At 36.4% G+C, this 20944-nt stretch overlaps 1 protein-coding gene across 1 annotated transcript in view; it reads right to left on the bottom strand.

Annotated features, from left to right (window-relative positions):
* Nucleotides 1–918: 918 nt before the first annotated feature.
* The window catches only part of NFX1 (nuclear transcription factor, X-box binding 1), a 99025-nt gene continuing 78999 nt past the window's right edge, over nucleotides 919–20944 (bottom strand). Inside the window, exons 19-24 of the mRNA XM_054273333.1 lie at nucleotides 20804–20845; nucleotides 20345–20443; nucleotides 15669–15735; nucleotides 12496–12641; nucleotides 5884–5985; nucleotides 919–4399 (exon numbers count right to left, since the gene is read on the bottom strand). Of these exons, the coding sequence (XP_054129308.1) occupies nucleotides 4324–4399; nucleotides 5884–5985; nucleotides 12496–12641; nucleotides 15669–15735; nucleotides 20345–20443; nucleotides 20804–20845 (532 nt within the window). The 3' untranslated portion in view covers nucleotides 919–4323. The remainder of the gene's footprint in view (nucleotides 4400–5883; nucleotides 5986–12495; nucleotides 12642–15668; nucleotides 15736–20344; nucleotides 20444–20803; nucleotides 20846–20944) is intronic.

Genomic DNA, 20944 nt, shown 5'->3' with positions numbered 1-20944 from the left:
GGTCTCCCTCTAGTCCATGACACACCAAACTGAAGCGCAGGCACTTTTTTCAGGCAAAGATTTCCAGTTAGCACGTTTTCCCATGCTTGTACACCTGCAACATGCCATCCTCATCCTCCAAAAATATCCTAAAATTAAAGTCCAAACTTAAAGGCAGTTGAAGTAGCAAGCTAAAAGGTTTTAGTCTGTCTTTCAAGACTCTTAAATCTCAGATTACTTCCCTGAATTTCTATGAGCCATCTTGCACTTAATCTGAAATACCAGGTCAGGCTTTTGCTGAAAATGCATGACCTGAGTTAAAAGTTTAGGGAGGAGCCAAATTATTTCAAATCACTTCAAACTTCTGACTTTCAGACTGCTTGCTTTTTGAATCTTTCTGTCACATACTAAACTATGATGGCAGAGTTCTTATATCATCCCTCCACCTCCCATATATCATCCTGAGTTTCTTATATCTAATGCCCACAGAACTTTAATGTTACATTATCCTCACTTCCCCTCCTCCCACCTGCCTTACAGTCACCATTACCACCTAATGGTGAACAAACAACAATGAAGGGACCGTAAGTTACAATAATATATTTTACTGCCAAGTAGCATTTAGGCTGACATAATAAAAGGTTTTTCATATAACCAAAATGCACATTTCTATCCAGAATCGTCTCTCCTGTACCTCTGAATTCCAAGAAGGCAGCATACTCTCCATTTTCTGGGGAGTCCTCTTTAATTGCTTCATTCTCCACACAGCATTAATTTAAAAATCACTTCAAATCCAGGAAACCACATACTTTATTTAAAAATTTGAGGAAAAGGAACTTCCCAAATGTCCATTTAAATCTTTACACTTGTTTCTCTGTGAGGTCTCAGTCTTCCAACTCTTGAATACCAAGATGAAGTTTGCAAACAATTCCAAAGCACTGAACTTTAAGTTTAGATTTATTTTGAGTTTGTAAAGAAAGCAATTTTACATCAGTAACTTGACAAAATTCAGTTAAATATAGATCTTTCAACAAATGACAAGTGTTGTAGAAAAACTTTACTTTGCTCATTTTGAGGCAGATAATGTAAAAACTGCCATAGAAACAAGTGATCTTGAAGTTTACTCATGTATCTTATACAATTTTATGTTAAACTCAAATACTGGATATTCAGAGCACTTTAAATATTTTAAGCTACACAGACAGGTAACAGCAGAGCCCAAATGCCAAACTATCTGCCTATTTTAAATACAATTTTAAAAGCACTTCATGAAGTTGCAGGAATTCCAACTGGTATCACATAACTTATTTCAAAAGATGCTTACTGAGAAGTAGTTTGTCCAAATATATTTACAAGAGACAATATTATTCTTAGGGCTGTGGAAAATTGGTAGCATACTGAAGCTGAAGTTGTAAGTTACAGTGATATCACCATGATTTTTGCCACTGCCTTCACTGATGCAAAAATTTCTTTTATCTACTTATTCTTCTATTACATAAAAAGTGTAAATGCCAGCTCAAATTTAAAAAATAGCTACTTGAAAAGTATTTCCACAAGGCACACGTGCAATATGAAGCTAAATTATCACATATATCAAATTTCCAGCCTTTATTACTATTCCATATTCCATATGAAAGTCATTGATACATTGCAGCAAAAGCAAAACAAAACAGAAACAGCGCCACTGTTAACCTTTGCTGAATTCCTTCGTAAGGCTATGTAGCTGAGCTCCAAGGGAAAATCACTTTCGTGGGTAAACATATGGTATCATATTTTTAACCAAGTTACTAAAATGAATTAAAAATAAAAAGATTCAGTACTTGTGAACTGCTTCATTACTACAGGTATGGATGCCACAGCCATGATTTAGAGATGTGGGACATATAGTTCTATAAAAATGTTTTAACATTCACATAGTTAAGAAGCAAATGATAACAAGTATGACTTCTCAGTATGAACACATTCAGTAATAATTATTAATCTTAGCTTGAGAAACTGAGATTACTTCCATTTTCTTATTACAAGCAGTGGCAAATTGACTGCTGAAGTGTGTCTCACCAAAGCTGTTGAGCTTTTATGTTATGCCATAATGTGATAAAAATTCCACTAAACAGAGCTGAAAATAATACCACAAAAACCTTTTAGGTTTTAATTTTCAAATCAGAGGCACAAATGTGATGGTTTTGGCTATATTCATGTGAATCTGTGAATAGTTAGTAGGCTTCAGCTTTATTCTATTTATTATCAACTAAACCACTTTGATTTTTTGTAATGTTAGGTCTACCTATAGTAAACCAATTGTGTGTGCTCCAGTATACATGCACGTGACTCAGTTCATTGGACATGTGTGCCAGCTCCTGTCTCGAACCTACCTTTGTGGCTTAACTACACACATTCTTAATAGAGGTCTTGCTAGCTTTAAGTCAGTACTATATTAACATAGCTCTGAGTTTCAAAACCAGGAATAGCCCTTGTTTGGCCACATTGAGACAGCGCTTGTCTGCAAGCACTGGTACAGATACAGTCCTCACACGGAAGGGATTGAAGAAATACATTCCTGGAAGTAACTTATTTCTTCAGCTGAATTTAGCAACATACCTTGTAGAATCAAACCATAATTTGCTTAAGAAATTAAGGGCAATGCAAGACATAATGATTTAATTTTCATTTCTGTTCATAAAGTATTAAATAAAAAAAGTAAAAGAAATTTAAATCACTACATACAAATGTAAAGCTTGAACACTCTTAAAGGTACCTGTTTTACTTGAAACACTTCAAATGTTTAGTGCCATTTAAGCCTGCATTTTTAAAAATGTGAAATAATAAACTCCTACAAAAATATACAATAATAGCAAGCATTTTATTTTTAAAACATCTGGGGGACAGGTATGGTTTGTGAGTTTTCTACTTGTTCTCCCATGTTTCATGAGTTGTTCAATTGAAATGTAGCCATGGAATGGCTTCATAGTTAAGGCTCAGGGTCATATGATAACTCTACGTGAATCTAAGCATGAGTAAATGCTTTCAATTTTTTGGCAACAAATCTCACACTATAACGTACTGAGCCCCTTTTTATCATCAGCCTCCTATGCTGTATAGGGGACTCACCTCAAGTATTACACGTAGCAGCCACAAGGAATAAGAATCAGAGTGCATCAGCGTCAGAGTTCCTAAAGCTATTAATACAAAAAACCTTCTCCTCAGGAGAACAGATATGACTCCAATTCAGAGCTGTACCACCTCCTCTGATCAGACCTACAATCTCCTCTCCCAGAGAGCTACTCACCTATCATAAATCAAGATCTGGAAACAATCCACCATCATGAGAACACTCAGGCATCTTTCAGTGTTTAAACTGTCATCCCATTTTGTTAATGGCATTTCCCATAGAACAAAGATTTCCCATTGCCAAATAGCTTAGGCAGTTGGACTTATAAATTTTACAAATCCATAACATACTAAAACCAAACTTCACACATTCATCTTATACTTGCACAGTACAGAAAAAAATAAAAACCACAACAGAATCATGCACAGAACACCAAAATAATATATGAAGTTTGATTTTGTTCAAGGTCTTGAATAAAAAAGTAGTAGTATTAGTAATCTCATGTTGTGGGGTTGGTTTTGTTGTTGTTTAGTTTGGGTTTTTTTCTTTGTTTTTGCTTGTTTTTCTTTTTAAACACATCAAATTTGACATTAGAGTAAGTTTTAATTCCCTACCTTCCCCAAATACTGGTTCTTCAGATTCCAAAGCAATTCTGTGTTCTTAATAGGCATTTATGTATGTATTTATACTTTAATTTTGTATTTCTTTCCATGTAGAAGACTAACTCAAATTCTCAAATTTACCACAAATAACACAAAAGTGAATTCATAAAACATTAACATACTTTAAGAATATCCCAATCAATGTTTTTATCACAGATTATTTCTAGTCCTTTTTAAGTTGTGTGTGATACATCAAAATAACAACTTGAGCTTTATTGTCGTTCTTAATATTCCAAAAATATATCTGCATCAGTTCTCTTGCTTCAAAGTCATCAATGCAAATCTAAATTATTCTGGCTGCACATTAGATACAAAATTGCACCAAACCCAGATTTAATAAACTCATACTACTACTAGGTATTATGCAGTTACATAAACTGTTGAAATGCTTAACTTTTTAATCTAGCATATCTAGCTAACTTTAGATGTTAAATTATGAATATGCTGAACAACTGGTCATTTGACAGATAATCAAAAAGCACCTCACACAATAACTTGTTATTTTCACCTCTAAGCTTCTGTATCATAATCTATGTGATTCTTATTCATCTGAATGATTCTATATCAATCACTTCAGTCCTGGACATCAAAGTAGTCAATTACTGGCTCTTCCTTTAATGGTTTGGATAAACCACTGTTTCCACTAGTCCTGAAATTACAAGAATATTAGATGTTACATGCATGGAAAAAAAAGATACAAAGTAAACTGAATCACAAACTCCCATAATATCTCAGTGTGCACATACACACTGCATTGGTCAATAGCATGTAGTTTTAAACTAAGTTTTAATCAAAGTATCTTAATGCTCCAGAAAGCCTTTGTTTACTGAATTTTTACAAAAACATATGACTGATTAAATTAATGTACATCAACATGTGTCTGAATGGTTTAAATGCCTTTTGGGGTTTTACCAGAAAATGTAATTTACCAGTAATATTTATTACTAAAATGATACTGTACTGAAGACTAAATGTTCAAAATGCCTTTTTAAAGGAAATAGGAAAATAAATACTGCCAAAGTGAGCTGATGATCAAACCTGCTTGCTTTCAAAAGCAAGAGTAACACAAAATATACAGTCATAGCAAATCCAAACACTGTAAAGATTTTTTTCAGTAAGACAGTATGAGATCTTCCAAAAGATTTTGTAGAATTAAGAATTTCTAAAGAAACTTTACTTCTAGTAATGAAAAATAAATGGCTAAGACCCTCTATTTAATTTTGCTACATAACTCCTTAGCATTAATGATGGTCACTGAAGACAGGAATCCCACAGAAGTGGAAACAAACAGTATCAACCTATTAAAAACTGACACTGAGTTACACTTGAAGCAATTCTTCTAGAAATATGTTTTGCTCTAGATGCTTAGCTCTGAAAGAATTTAATTTTTTTCAGAACAGCCTACTTTGTATTCCAGCAGCACCTACCAAAAGTAGTTACTGCAACGTTAAGCAGTCCCTTTCTGCAAAAGGTACTTGAACATAACTTCAGATGTTCATCTGCAAAAAATTTGGGAGGAAAACATTTCTAAAAGGTAAAACCCGAACAAATAAAAAGCCACCCATTAAAAAAAAATTGTAACTATGAGATAACTACAAGTATCTGAAGCTGGCAGGTCATACAACATAAAGACTGTCCTTTTAAGACTATTCACCAAAATGCCTTATATACCCTATATTCAGTAATTCTTACTATTTGACAAAAATTGTAGGTCACCTTTAATCAACTGTGTAGTCATATATACACAAGAAAAATACATTTAGTACTAGTCCAAATAAATCATTTTATGCCAGTAAGACACTGGATAAAGGTAAAAGAAAAAAAAAGAATCCCAAACCTCCAAAAGAGCACTCTCTTCCCAACTATCTAATATTTATTTTAAAATCATTTTAAACCCAAATAATATTTATTATGCTACTACTCCTATAACACACAGCCAATCTCACATTTTCTTATCACTTCATTTCATGCTTACGTCTGTGGAAAGAACATCTTAATGCATACTGCAAGCTCCAAAGCAGAAAAAAGGGAAAAAAGCAGAAACAGAGCATATGAAGTTGAAGCTCAGGAATATGTTCCATGGGGAACTCAGCACAAAATTGAAGAATAAGGTTTTAAATCCAAATTCCTTACTTATCTGTTTGCTTGTAACGAAGAAAAGGAGGTGCAGGCCTGCTCTGCATTTCTTTATCTAGCACAGAAGTTAAGGTATTGCTTGGACAAATGGATTTCCCTCTAAAGAAATAAAAGAAAGAGTATTTAGTTCAATAGGAAATCATACTCATTAAGAAGTTGGGAATGAGTAATATTTGTAAGTAGCAATTTTGGTATCAGAGCTCACATTTGTATTCTTAAATTGTCTATTCAAATATTTAATTTTCCAGCCACGGAGACCAACATTCCAAAAAATACATTTTCATTACCAAAAATCTATCCAGTATTCTAAATGTCTCTTCACTGCTGTCTATAAAAGATGCAGAAGCAGCTTACTAGATTTGAGCTTTGGTATCCAGACTTCTTTTCCACATGTGAGGTCCACAACTCCTTTCTACTATGAAGTGCACTAAATGATCAACTGTTAAAATAGCAAAACTGGGATACTTATACTCTAGGGCAACATATCTGTTCTTTCAAAGAACAAGATATAAATCAGAAGGAACAACTTAATAGCTTAACTCAGCACCACAAGAATACAGTTCAAAGAATCTTTACAACTATATCTAAAATTTTGGAAACACCTTCTCAAATGCTGGCAGTAAATAATGTTGAAGTCATTGATCACAGCACTCTGCTAAAAGGCACTCTCTCAAACAACACTGCCTCTTCCTTGTAAGCAGGTCCAGGTGAATCAGATCAGAAAAAAACCACTATGCATTAGAGTGGGCAAATTAGAAAATCAGCTTCTTCTGTCCTCCATGCTAATTAGAATCTATTATGTGATTGCCACCACACTTGTGCCTGTCCCATCTGCAGTGTAAGGGTCATCCCATGGCTATGGTTACAGGGCAGTATGTTCTCCAGTATAGGAGGACAATGTACTTCAGCATGTATACTTATATATTTTAGAATCACAGTCAACTTCAGCTGGCAAACTCTGCCTAAATGCTGGAGAAAGAAGAAGGATATATATATTAAAAAAAAATAATCTGGAAACAAACAACTCCCAACACCCAGGAAAAAATAAAAAAGTCCAAGCAAGATCTTTTCAAAAGGCATCTAACCGGAAAAAAAACCCCAAAATCATTACCAAATATACTATCTTTAATAGGTTGTGAAGATCTCTTAAAATTTCCTCTGAATTAACGAGCCACTTTTCAAGAGTTGAGTTTGTCTTATTTCACTTGGATGATTTAACTGCAACACTGAAAGAGCTTCCACTGTTAACATCTTTCCCATTCCCAGTTTCTTCTTCATCTTATCTGGGGGCAGATAAGCCTGAATAAATGAAAATTCTTAAACTTCATCAAGGTCAATTTTTTACCCTTCCTGCACTTTATTCTAAACCCACGCTACTGACATTTTCAGACCAAACTACTTCTTGTACACTAAATTAAACTGCATTCCTGAAAGGTTTTTATTGGGTATTAGAAAAACGTTCTTCACTCAGACAGTTGCCAAGCATTGGAATAGGCTGCCCGGGGAAGTGGATGAGTCACCATCCGTGGAGGTATTTAAAAGATGTGGAGGTATGTTTAGGGACTTGGTTTAATGGTAGGTAGACTTGATACTACTACTGGACACAATGATCTTTTCCCAACCTACATAACTCTATGTCAAGCACTAAATAAGGATGTTTCCTCCTTATTTACTTTATTCGTCCATTTTTAAATATACTCCTCCAGATAATGAGATTCTCTGTGTTTGGTAATTACATTAACTTCCTACTCAATGAATACCATCATATGCATCTTGTATCTTTCAAAATTACACACTGAATAGGAACAATGCTGCAAAGCAATAGGTTGCATATTGTTTTAATTCCAGAAATTTGCACATGTTGAGTTCCATGCTTTGTCGCGTACTTGATAATTCATACTTTTTCCCCATTTCCCTGAGCAGCTGAAATCTCACATCAGTACGCAGATGAATGCCAATTCTATTTCAGAGCTTACAAAAATTATGTATTTGTCTTATTTCCATTATCTTCATCTTTTTTATTTAATAGTATATTGTTTATATCAGTCTGCATTTAAGGGCAAATTTTTGTGATATTGTGGCAACACAGATGAAAAACTCCACAACATTTTCAAGGTTAAGTCCACTAAAATATTAAGTGGTGATTCCTGAGCCCCTTTCAGTATTGTTTTAAACTGACTACTGACATTCTATTCCAATAAACTACAAGATCTTACAAACATAGGTGACCAATTAAAAAAGCATTCCCATCTCCCCAACAGTTAAAGTTTTCATTATTTGGAAAAAAAGTTACTTGTCACTGGCCATAATTTTTTCAAGATTATATTACGTTTACAGGTACACTCTACCAAGTATATTACAGTCCTATTAGTTGAAATCAGGTGATTTTCCTCTCCTGTATAAAACAGTTAAAAAGTCCTTTTTTCCCTTAGTGCTAAGCTCGCTTTATAAAGTCAAATGCTCACACTGCTATTTCAGTTACAACTCAACTGTAGAGTTCTAAGTGGAAAAAGACAACAGTGGTAGATGGGAGGGTATTCTGCTGTCTTTCATTTTTATCAACTGTGATATGCAAAAACATGGAAGTAAATTGCCTGGAGGTAATTAAGCAAAAAAAGAAGGAAGCCTAGAAAGGCCTTCAACAATTAAACTAAGTTGTCTGTCCTTACTCTAGAATATCAGACTATCTCACTTGTATAGTAAAAAAGAAATAACTGACAGCTCTGAAATGCTGGGAACAGAACACCTGGAAGAATACATGTGGCAGTAATTTCTACTAATTAGCTTAAAAAAAAAAATTTTACTGAAAAAAGAGAATGTTCCTGCATTTCAAGAAAGTAAGTTCTGCTCTAAAGTTGAATGTTCCCAGGATGTAGAGAGTTAATATAGCAAACTTTTAAAAATCAGGAGGGATCAAAGCCTTGTGAACAATCAGAGACGATCCTGGAACCAAATTTGCTTTAGTCACATTGGTCACATTAAGGCCTAGACATGTTTTAGCTTTGACAAATATAGCATCCGTCAAAAAAAAAAACCAAAACCAAAACCAAACAAAAAAACCAAACCAAAACAAAACAAAAAACCAAACCAAACAAACAAAAAAACCCCAACCAAAAACCCAAAACCCCAACAACAAAAAAAAAATCAAAAACCCACAGGGGATTTAGAGACGAAAATCTATAAACTTACACTTCAGCAAAATTAACATCACCTTCTGTATACATTGGTGGCACATTGATTGGTTAAAGGAAAAAAAAGATGAAACAGTCACTCAAATTTAGCCCATGTGGAAAAACCCCAAACAACTGAATTCAACAATTCAACTAAACAGATACAGATACACAATGGGAAAAAAACCCCTTTGATTAATTAATTACCAGAAATAAGAAAGAAAGCAGACCCTACCTAACCCATGGTGATCTATCATCAGCTGTGAAAGAACTGTTGATATGAAAACAGAAGGCTCTGCCAGTATTTTGGACATTTTGATATGAAAGTTGCCATTATTCATTTCATTAACTTATTCTCAAAGTAAGGAAAAGAAAAACCAAGTGCCTGCCTCAAGCAACAAAGTTGAGATGACACCTTTTTATTGGCAGTACGGGAAAAGCATGAACATAAATCATCTGTTGATTTTAAGGCAACGCTAGTGCTGACAGGATGGCCTGTTGTATAAAATTGAAATGTGGGAATCATGACTCAATTTGTCTACTTCAAGACTTCAAGCTCAATTTTTGTAACTACAGTATGGATCAACATTGAATTGTTTTGGTATGAACTACTATGAAATTCTTTGTCCGCCAATCTGTTCAGACTTATTCCATGTAGTCTTGCAAAAATGCACCACCATCTTTCAGACAGAGCAGATTTTTCTGAAAAATGTCTCCAAAAACTGGTAGCAGTTGAGGTGGAATAATGAAGCAAAAGGCTCTTTAACAATCTCCTGATACATATATTCTATGTTAAAAGCTTTCCAGAAGCAACACATACTATTCTCAGGGCAAACAACTTACAACAACATTTAAGGAAAAAAACAGTTAGAAAAAAATGCAGCTTTCTTCTGAAGCAGGATTGCTGTCAAAACCACCTTGGCTGGTGACCTTATAGCAGTATTTGTACTTAAATGTACTGGGATGTGCAGCATTTTCTTTCTGCGATGCAACTGCCATGATCTAATAAGGATGTTCCATGTGGTAACAGGGGGTTTAATTTCTTTAGGTCTTTGATTCTGTTGATTTTGTATAGTGTACGTCTAGGTATCCACTTCAAAACCATTTTCAGACTGACCTTACTGAAAGGAAGTAAAATCCTGGGAGAAAAAAAATAACACAGGACGTGTCAATGAAACTATGACAGCATGTGGCTTTCTCACTAAGTCCCCTTGTTCATGAGGAAAAACCGAGCCTAATGTTCTTCCTGGAAGTAAAAGGAAAAAGATCGGTCTTACAAGAATAACTACCCTCAAAACCACTTCTAGGATTTCTCAAGTCCAGACAAGCTGCTTAAACACTGGCCACTACATAAAAATAAGCAGGCATCCCTTTAACAGGCTCTGGAATCCAGAGTTATTTAGAAAAGAAGGAAATTTTTACTCGTCCAAGTAAAAAACTTTAAAAAAAACACTGACAGGTACAGTGAAACGCAAGTGTGCACTTTGAAAAGAAAGTTTTACCCTTCTCATCACAACACTCTAGATATTACTTCTGAACCTTGTATTGCAACTGTTCAAAAGATGGTGACTGCAAAGATGCCCAACAGGCAAGCACAGAGGAAGGCACTTGAAAGGATCCACTACGGGTCTTACACTTCAAATGACACCCAGAACTGTAATTCAGACTAAGCTCAACAGTCAATCAATACTGGGAATGATCTTCTCTGTGGTTATATGGGCAATGCTGCACACGAGTGATTCTAATGCAGCTAATATGACCAACTTTTTACTGTGGGTGATGGAGGCAGAGGCTGAGGGCAAAGTTTGCCCTTAGATCTCTCGAATAGGAAACAACCTGGTTGGAGGAAGCTTTCTTAGCACCAAGGAGACTTTCTCACCCTTCTAACGGACTTGTGTAGGGATATTAAATTTGAATGTCAAAATACTGGAGTGTGAAGAGAAGGAATGGTCTTTTTGCCTGAATGATTTTCATTTATTTACACATGAAAGAGCCCATGATAGAAATACAAAGGCATTGCTGAGATAGAATGAAACAAAACCATTTTGACTTTCTGGTGATTACTAGCTCTGGGAGTTGAAGAAGTCATTGTGAAGTACTCAAAAATATCATTCTAGAACATGAGCTATTTTCATGTGAGGCTACAATGTTTTTTATATTTTGAAGAAGTGGCAAATAAAAAGAAAATTAAAAGAAGCTTTGGAATAATCCATTACATTAAGAAATACTGCTATGCAGCTGAAGAATAGTTTCAGCAGACCACTCAAGTGTCTTTTAAGAGTGGCAATAATAAAATAGAAGTATTTGCATTCTGCACAGTAGACTACACCCTGGGAAACCCAAGAGAAGAAAAAGTGTGCAATTTGTCCTAAAACCATACAGAGGAAGGCCTCCCACTCTCAAGTTGCAAAACATCCCTTTGCTTTTAAAGCATAATCATCTGCCCTGCTCCTTTTATCATCTTCACTAATTTCTCCTCTGCCCTCCTATTTCTTTTTTTTTAAATAGACATTTTTAAAATATGAACTCTTTGCTCATTTTCCTTTACTTGAAACACAAAGTATTTTACATTGTAAGATCAAAGTAATGTTCCATCTCTCTCGGAAGAAATCAAGATGGTAGCTAAGCTACCAACTGACGAACAAGTTCAGGAATAGCTCATGGCACTCTAATAGCATGGAAGATGAGAGACTTCTTACAACTGCAGTCAGTATTTACAGTTAAAAACAACTGGTTGTTAAATAGTCACAATTTGACAGCACTAAACTAAATATGCTGCTGAATAAGGAGCACAATCAATGAAGCTCTGATACAAGAAGTCTTCCCATACTATGTCTTTAGTGCAATCACCTTGGTTTTTTCTTAGCTGTACTCCCTTAATTTTCTTTTCTACAATGAACTGCCTTCTGTGAGTGCTCTCCAAAAATTTCATTTTTGCTACAAAACCTCTTCTATTTGCAGTAATTCCGGTTCCCTCTTTGTCCATTAGCTAAAGAGAGAGTATACTCTGTGATAGGTTCATATAGATGGAGAAATATGTTACAATAACCAGATTTTTTCAAAGATGGTGCAAATTTAAGTATGATTTCTCAACCCAGAAATTAGTTTTCATAAAATTTTATTTCATACATTATTTTTGATACCTCTTTCAAATCTAGCTGATGACCAAAAGTTACTGGAAAGATGAATGGAAAACAATCTTGCAGAATATTTTCTTAGCTTTTTTATTTCCAATGGTGTTTTCTTCTCTGAAGATTTACTTGAGTAAATAAGCCCATGAAACTATCAATTCAAAAACTGCTTTAAAAATTATTCTACTGGAAATTACTGCATTTTGCAAATTGCACTGTAAATAAACTCCATCTGTTAAGTGATAAAAAAACCATCCAATTATTTAAACTATACTGTAAAGATTTGAAAGAAACAATGAATTACATACTTCACTGCAGTGATAACAACATTGCGCTTTGGTTCGTTGTCATAGCTCACACTTTCAATGCCATAAACCTGAGCTAATTCATGGATGATTCTGCGGTGATCTCTGTTCATTGGTGGGTAACAATGACTCTTCTTTGTGTGCTTGCCCTGAATTCAAGAGAAAAGGTTAAGAAAGAAACAAAAAAAAAAGGTGAAGTTTTCCTTCAGGAGAGCCAGGGGAAAAAAAAAACAATGAAAAAAGTGTTTCTACCTCTAAAATTTTGCTGTTATGACAAAATCAATTGGTAAGACCTCTGTATTGATAGAAAGCTCATTTAAAATTATTAATTTAATTCCCAAAATTAAAGTGTATGTTCTCTGTTGTTTCCATCACCTCAAAGTTTACACATGCCCACATAGGGGTATATTTTAAGTTTGAAATATAAATCCTGGTTACAGTCATTCTACTTAAATTTCAAGAAACAACACAAAATTATTTTTATCAGAATTTTTATTTTTAAAAATAAAAGTTCACATCAGATCCCATTTTATTTTGCAGATTGGCTTCATAATGCAAATAGTGCAGATGGTTACAAAGATGTCAAATTTATCAATCACATCCCTCTACCAAAGAAGCTATTTATCTGCAAGTTCCTCATGTCATCAGTAGGTTCTTTATTAAATAAAACCCCAATGTTCTATTTTTTATCTGTTAACAAAGACTGATAATGCTTGATTCAGCACTGATTATTATATCAACAGTAAAAGAACAAAGAAGCAGGGCCCTATGAGCCCATGACCTTAACAGCTCTGGCACCTGGAGGATCTCCTGCCCATCCTTCTCCACTGACCTTGGTGTCTCTATGTTGTTTTCCTCACAAGCTTTCACCTCCTCCTCTTCTCTAGCTGGAATCAAAACTGTGACACCACCTTTGTTTTGATTTCTTCTTAAATATGTTATTGCAGAGGTAATTAGAGATTACCATCATTTCTAATTGGCCCAGCCTTGGCCAGTGGCATGTCCATCTTCAGAGCCATCAGGGATTGGCTCTGCCAGACACGGTGGAGGTTTCTAGCAGCTTCTCACAGAAGCTACCTCTGTGACCCCCACCCCACCACTACCAAAAACCAGGCCATGCAAAACCAACACACAGTCTCACATCAATTTCTGGAGAGGTGATGGGAATGATTCATCCTCAAGGTCATCGTGGGATGACAGGAAGGTGATCAGGATTAGTCAGTATGGATCAGCAAAGGAAAAGCAAGCTTAACCAATATGACTGTACAAGTAAACAAAGAAAATAACTATCTATCCCCTGGACAGTTAAGGAGTGAGCACTGAATATTGTCTACCTGGACTTCAGGAAGATTTTTGACACTGTGTCCTCTGCCACCTCATGGGTTAACTCACAAAGTACAACCTGGATGACTGCACAGTGAGGTGTACTGAGAACAGCAGATCTCAGAGAATTGTGATCGGTGGCAGAGAGTCAAGCTGTAACTAGCAGTGCTCCGCAGTGGTCAGTACTGGCTCTAATATTGTTTTAACTTATTAATCAGTGACTTGGATGAAGGGGCAGATTTCTCCTCAGCAAGTTCACTGATGACCCAAAGCTGGGAGGAGTGGCCAACACCCCAGAGCATTGTGCAGCCCTTCAAAAGGATCTCAGCAGGCAGGAGGAATGGGCAGAGAGGAACCTTCTGAAATTCTTTAAAGGGCAAGTACAGAGACCTGCACTCAGGGAAGAAGAACTTCATGCGCCAGTATAGGCTGACTTGCTGGAAAGCAGATCTTCAGACAAGGATCTGGAGGTGCTGGTAGGCAACAAGCTGTCAAGAGACAGCATTGTGCCCTTGTGGCACAAGGCTAATGACATGGTACACTAGGAAGAGTGTGACCAGGAGGTCATGAGAGGTGATCCTGCTCCTCTAGTCAGCCCTCATGAGGCCTCACCTGAAATTCTGTGTCCAGTACTGGGCTCCTCAGTACAAGACAGGAGTGGAGCTCCTGGAGCAAGTCCAGCAGAGGGCTACAAAGATGACAGGGGACTGGAGCATCTCACAAACATAGGCCAAAAAAGTTGGGCCTATTGTGCCTCAAGAAGAGATGACAAATAGGATTTTATTTAATATTATTTCTTTTGTCAATAAGTATCTGAAGATAGAGTGTTGGGAGGATGGAGCCGGGCAGCATAATAGTTGGCTGCTTAATAGGCGGCCCCTTAATAGCGCCAACCAACAGGAAAAGAGGCATTCCACATGAACAGAGGAAGTTCCACATGAACATAAGAAAGAACTTTACTGTGCAGGTGACTGAAGACTGAAACAAATTGTCCAGAGAGACTGTGGAGTCTCTCCCACTGGAGATCTGTCTAGATGCAATCCCATGCAATGTTCTTTCTAGGATGACCCTGCTGGAGCTCGGAGCTTGGACTGGATGACCCCACGGGGCTCCTTTGATAACTAGACACAGACTGACTCATTTTAGTCTTTCATTCTAATGATAGAAACAATGGGCAAGAACCTTAGACAGATGGATAAGCACCAAGACTGTTTAAGAAACATCATCCATAATTTTTTGAAGGAGTAAAGTTAAGTAACTGTCCTTAGGGCCTAGGGAACTCAAAACTATGCTTTCTACAGAAAATTAGCTCCTTCTTGAGCTAAGGGCAACTGAGGCTAGTGTAGTTTACATGGTCCTTTGAATCACATATACTGGGTCTTTCACGGAGTAGCAGCAAGCTACCCTGACATAGCAGAATGTGGTATCACTGAAAAACATATGATTGTGTCTGTGGTATCAACCTCTTTAAGTATACTGGAGTCTCTGAAACACTGTGGCTGAATCCAGGTTTTCTTATAGAAGAAAGAGGACAACCTCATGCACTGGCAAATATAGGAAGATATCAAAAAATCTGTGAGTACGTTCCACTACATCATCTTTAACAATATTTTATTAATGAAGATCCAAAAATTGATGATAATCCATTCATGCATTAAAGCCTAGCACTGCTTGAATCCTTAAGAAAGGTTTGGCACCAAAGTAATCCTGAACTACTAGGTCTCCCAAAAATTTTGTTCTTTTTGCAATAAACTGTGCACTATATATATGGAGCCCAAACAGATCTAGTGTCAACTCATAACTATGAGTATTAATAAAGTTCAGTAATATCAAACTCGTATATGAACACTGACCTTATTCACAGCTTCCACAAGCATTCTCATTTCCTTCTCAATGTCACTGACAAATTTTATATCCTTCCTGCAAGAACAGCACTCTAGATTAACAAGGCAAGAGAGTGTACAAAGATAAAATATCTTCATATTTTGTAGTATTTTTCAACAAGAACAAAATGAAAAAAACAAGAACACAAATGACTCAAGCAAAAGCTTCATTCACATCAAAAGACTGTTAGTGTGTCATCACTATTACAAAAATAATTATTTCCTCTTCAACAACTGCAACCAATAATAAAATTCTATGACATGGTTCTACTGTCTGACAATACAATCCTACATTTTCAAATGAACAATGTAGATTTTGAAGTTGCTATTTTGGTGTTTTTAAATTACATGTCATTAATTTACTTAATTACAAGATATGATGAGACACAAAAATGGGGACAGGGTAAACAAAGTGGAGTTCTTTTCCAAGACAAAGTTCACTGATTTTGGTCTTCAGTTCCCCTAGCAAAACAAATTATGAAGAATTCAAGAAGCAGCATAAGGCTATTGGCAAGCAAATAAAACATTCTGGATGTGAGATACTAAGGATTTGTTTGAAGTATTTTTTGGTAACTACCATCATCACAGTTCTTTGAGTCTTTCACGTCAAGGTGAACTTTGTGCTCTGTTCTCAAATAAGCAGGTAAACTAACTTTAAAAGTAAGGTTGCTATTTGTTAGGCCACCATCTCCATGGGGAAAAAAGACTGCATGAAGATTTCATATCTCAAAGCTGGTTAGTAGTAAGTAATTCTTCAAAACCCAGGCACTATCCCATACCAACACAGTACTACTTTGTGAATGATGTCAGAATCTGTCCAGTTAAGAAGTGCCTACCAAAGCAAGTACAACTATCTTTGGTAGATGACCTACCAAAGTTCTGGGAACTGAAGTCAATGTATCATCAAGACCATAAAAATGGTCTCAAACAAATGTGCGAAATGTCAACACTGAATAGCTCAGCTACCAACAGCACTTGATCAGATACGATGGATTTAGCCCATCACTAGTAAACAAACCTTCAAGGTTTAGCAAGAATACACAGGCACTGAATGTAGCTATGAGAATTCCTTGGTCTTCATTAGACAGAAGAATAACACTGAGAGAATTGGAAAAAGGATTTGAATTGGGTAGCGTTAAAAAGAAAGGGATCTCCAGACACCTATGGTGTGAAATACAGAGTCAGCTCAGTGGCATCTCTCCTTCTCCAGTAGTTTTAATTCATCAAATAGCAGCCTCAACATCATCAATGTCCAACTGGACAGTGATACTTGTGCTGATCTATCCTCCAGCTTCATGTGAACAGATCAACCTAAGCATTTGCTTACTCTCTGTATGTATTTCTGAAGCTTCTTAGAAAGATCAGTGCTGAGGTGTCCAGCCAGTGGAACTGTACTTTCTGATCTGTGCTCAGTTGGTAGCCATCTCCACGCTACAAGATGGATTCCCCTCGGCAGCAGAGTATCTTCTCATGTAAAGCTATATGGTGGAGAGACTTAACTCCTTATCAGATCCTGACAAACACATCAGCAAGATTAGCATTACCATGCTATTCCTGGTGCCCCCTTCTCCTACCACTGTCCTACAAAGGAGACATATTATCTTGGCAGGCTTACGCTCGCTCATCTTCTTCCTGTTATCTGGAGTTGTACTGCATTTTGGGAGCTTTAGGATTCTGTAATTAAAGATTACACCTCAAAATCAGGAATTCCTACAGCTTTCTCAAGTTTTCTTCATTTTTAGGTATACATTTCTTTCAGCTCTTGACAATGTATCAGCTACACAGATCAACTAATTGCCTAAAGAAGATAATATGAGATTCTACTAATGACTTTGGTAGCTGCTACCTTCTTGAGGCAATGACTCTGAATGCACAGGGAGACAGTTCTCATGTTTCTCAATCATTCTAAAATCCTGCATGTAACTTATGCTCTGTAGAAAGCCACAATCCCTGAACTCCTGCATTACTGGAGTGATGCACTCAAGCAAGAATAAATTAATCTGTCAGAAATTATTCAGAATACTGAGCCACCTGAAAAACATACTGTAAAAGATACAATATCTGGATCCTGCCATCTTGAAAGACAAATCTTTTGCTACACTACTGAGACAAAAGATGATCAGGAGCAGTCAAGGAAAAAAATTCATAAAGCCAAAGATTCACAAATTGTTGCTCTTGTAAAGAGAGCTATGTTACTATAAGTAGAAACTCATTTATCTGTAATACTACATACATGAAATCCACTAATTCAATGTACAAAGTAATTGACTGGAAGATTAACAAAAACTTTTACTTTAGCTATGACTCAGTAAGAATAACCTTGGTGTATTTGTTTATTGTAAATTACCAGTGTAAAGAGGCTACAAAAGAAACACAAGTAAAATCACAGAAAGAATGAGGAGTGTGAAAGCATTAAGGCTACTTTTCAAGGTATCTGTTTGACCATCTGTGAGAGTCTGTCCTAATTTTCCCTTATCTGCCTCACAATCGTCCTTGGGAGACCACTGAGGAGAAGACCCCCCCTGTCTATATCTGGCTCTGAAGGAGAAAAGTCACACGCCATGGGCCCTGAAACCTGAAAGCTCAGTGTTTCACAAGTGTGTTTGCTGTATGCTAAGAAGAGGGCACCGTGCCCCGTTTGCAACAACAGCAGCTTTGGAAGCTGTCCCAGCTCTCGGCCTGGCAGGACTTCTCCTGAGTTCCAGGTGGTCTCCCACAGAAGACCCTCACCTGTTTTACAACCACCGTGACAGACAGACGGAGATGTAAGAAGCTTCTCCATCAAGGACTGAGACATGAAACTCCTAAAAGGCCCCTCTGCTCCTTCCAAGGACTGGGACTGAAAACCCCAGCCTGGGGGAGGTGTGTGGGGAGGCAAGCTGACGGAAGCGAGATGTCTGCCTGCAGATTGTGACCACTGGACCAAGAATACAATGGCTCTCGCTTACTGCTAAGAACATAGACTACCTGTTACATCTATCAAGCTCATTTACTGCTGAGAACATGGACTACATGGACTACCTGTTACATCTGTTCCCTATTGTATCTGTTTCCCCCCCCTCACAATTTTCAGTAATAAAAACCTCTGAGTTAGCTAGAGCCTTTGAGATCTCCTCAGCGTAGCAGGCAGACCCTCGGCTGGACTGCATCAAAGGACTTCGTCTCTGCGTTGGTAGCTATATCCCCTCTCCTTCTCTCTCTCTCTCTCTCTCTCTCTCTCTCTCTCTCTCTTTCTCTCTCTTTTTCTCTCCCTTAATCCCTCTATCGCATTTTTGCTGTGATTATTTTAATAAAACTCCATTTGATTTGATTATCACTGCAAACCCCCTTGTACCGTGTTGGTGTTTTGCACTCTGAGATCATTCCTACAAACCATCAGGTCATCTGTCTATTAGGACGGACCCTGACATCATCTGCAGTACAGTGCATGATCTTGGTCAGTTCTGTACATGAAAGATGAACATTTGCACTATGGGTAGTGGCTGGTAGAAAGACGAGACAGAACTGTACTCTAAAAAACCACAGAAGACTATACACACAATGCAAAACTTTCCCCTTCTTATTGTACTGAAAGTGTGTGCTGTGTTTTCTGAAGATGAAGCGAAACATATTCTACACACAACTAAGAGAATAGTCCTTATAAAATAGCACTTTTAAATGCAAATACTAATAAAACAGCAACCCCACAATGAAAACATTCAGCTCCTATTTTGCAGTAGGTTCATCAGTGGGAAGTAAAGAAGATGTAACTTACTCTTAAATTCTGAATGGTTGCTTATATAAAATTTTCACTTATTTCAAAGTATCAGCAAATTAAATAAAGGATTTTCAAGTAGCAAACATCCTTACAAAACAATGAAATTTATGCACCATTAGAATACTGGAGGAAGAAGAAAACATACTAAGCTGTTCTACAAAACTTAGACCTGGTAAAAACTAATGTCCTGCCTACAAACACAAGAGTAAAAACTCTCAGATGACACATCATCTCAACATCTTTTAAAAAATGTGTCTGATACCTTCTTGTTATTCCAGATTACAAAGTATTTATTGGTGTGGTGGTTTTGATATTACCTTGATTCCCCATTGCCTCATTTTAGGATGTTTCAGTCTAGCAACCCTCTATGCAGTCACACTGGCACAGGCTTCGCTCTGCATCCAACATTTTAATAATTCCATTTCTTTATTTTTAAAATAAAAGCAGTAAGGCAAAAAAAGAAATGGGATCTGGTAGAAAGAACAGTAGGCTATGATAATCTAAATGTTATAATTATAATAATAATTTCATTATTTAGTCATCACTTTTGTCTTTGTTTTGAAATGGAGCACTGAAGTAGAAGTTGGTTCTGAGTAAAAGCAGTAGAGATGTGAAAAGTACAGGTACTGATTCATAGTGAGAAAGGTGTAAAATCATGTTACCATTTAAAATCTGGTCTGATTACCAAAAAAAGTAACCTGTCAGACACTTTTTACTTTTCAGGTTCTCATTTGGGAGGTCCTGAGAAGTGCATATCAACTTCTTTGCTTTAACTGTCTTCTAATGCCAAGACAGCTATTTTTAGAAGAGTAAATAGAACTGTTCTGCACTTTCCATCTTGCTCTCAACACTGTTGATTTATGACACCTGCCATCATTACAACACATACCTTGCATCTTCTTTTAAAAGGTCACTGTACTTTGGTCCAGAAGAACGGATTTTAAAAGGATCAGAATTATCATCTATTTCAAGAGCTTCAGCAAGACACCTGAATTTGAGGGTAGGAGAAAAAAACCCCAAAATATAACAAAACATAAGCAAACAAAAAAAAACCCCATATAAACCCCCCCAACCTTCCACGTGTTATAGAACAATTAAGTTACAGCTTACTAATACTAATTAATAGCTTGCAAAATATAAGGTCTGTACATTTGAAACAACTCATTTAGAGATAGAATATTCTAGCAAGATTTCTAATCATTCAATATAGATCTTTATAACAGGAATCATCTCCACATTTATCTGTTCTCTAGGTCATGAAGAAAAAGATTTCTTCTCTACATAGCATTACCTTTCCAAAACTAGACTACTTCTGTTAAAAAAAAAAGGAAGCAAGTTAATTTCCCACCTGTTCCTCTGAATAGCTAAGCATTCTTCGTCACATTGCAACCTGAATTATGAAAGAAAACTAAAATTAGAATCACTGCTGCCCGTCATACTTTTCAAACTGTAGCATGTTGGTGTCATATTATCACAGCCTAAAGAAGTA

The sequence above is a fragment of the Melozone crissalis genome, unplaced genomic scaffold, assembly GCF_028551555.1.
Source record: "Melozone crissalis strain CALT ecotype California unplaced genomic scaffold, PUWL_Pcris_2 ptg000016l_1, whole genome shotgun sequence".
Taxonomy (NCBI): Eukaryota; Metazoa; Chordata; class Aves; order Passeriformes; family Passerellidae; genus Melozone; species Melozone crissalis.
The sequence above is the reverse complement of the archived record's forward strand: the minus strand, read 5'-3'. Positions and strand labels throughout refer to the sequence as shown.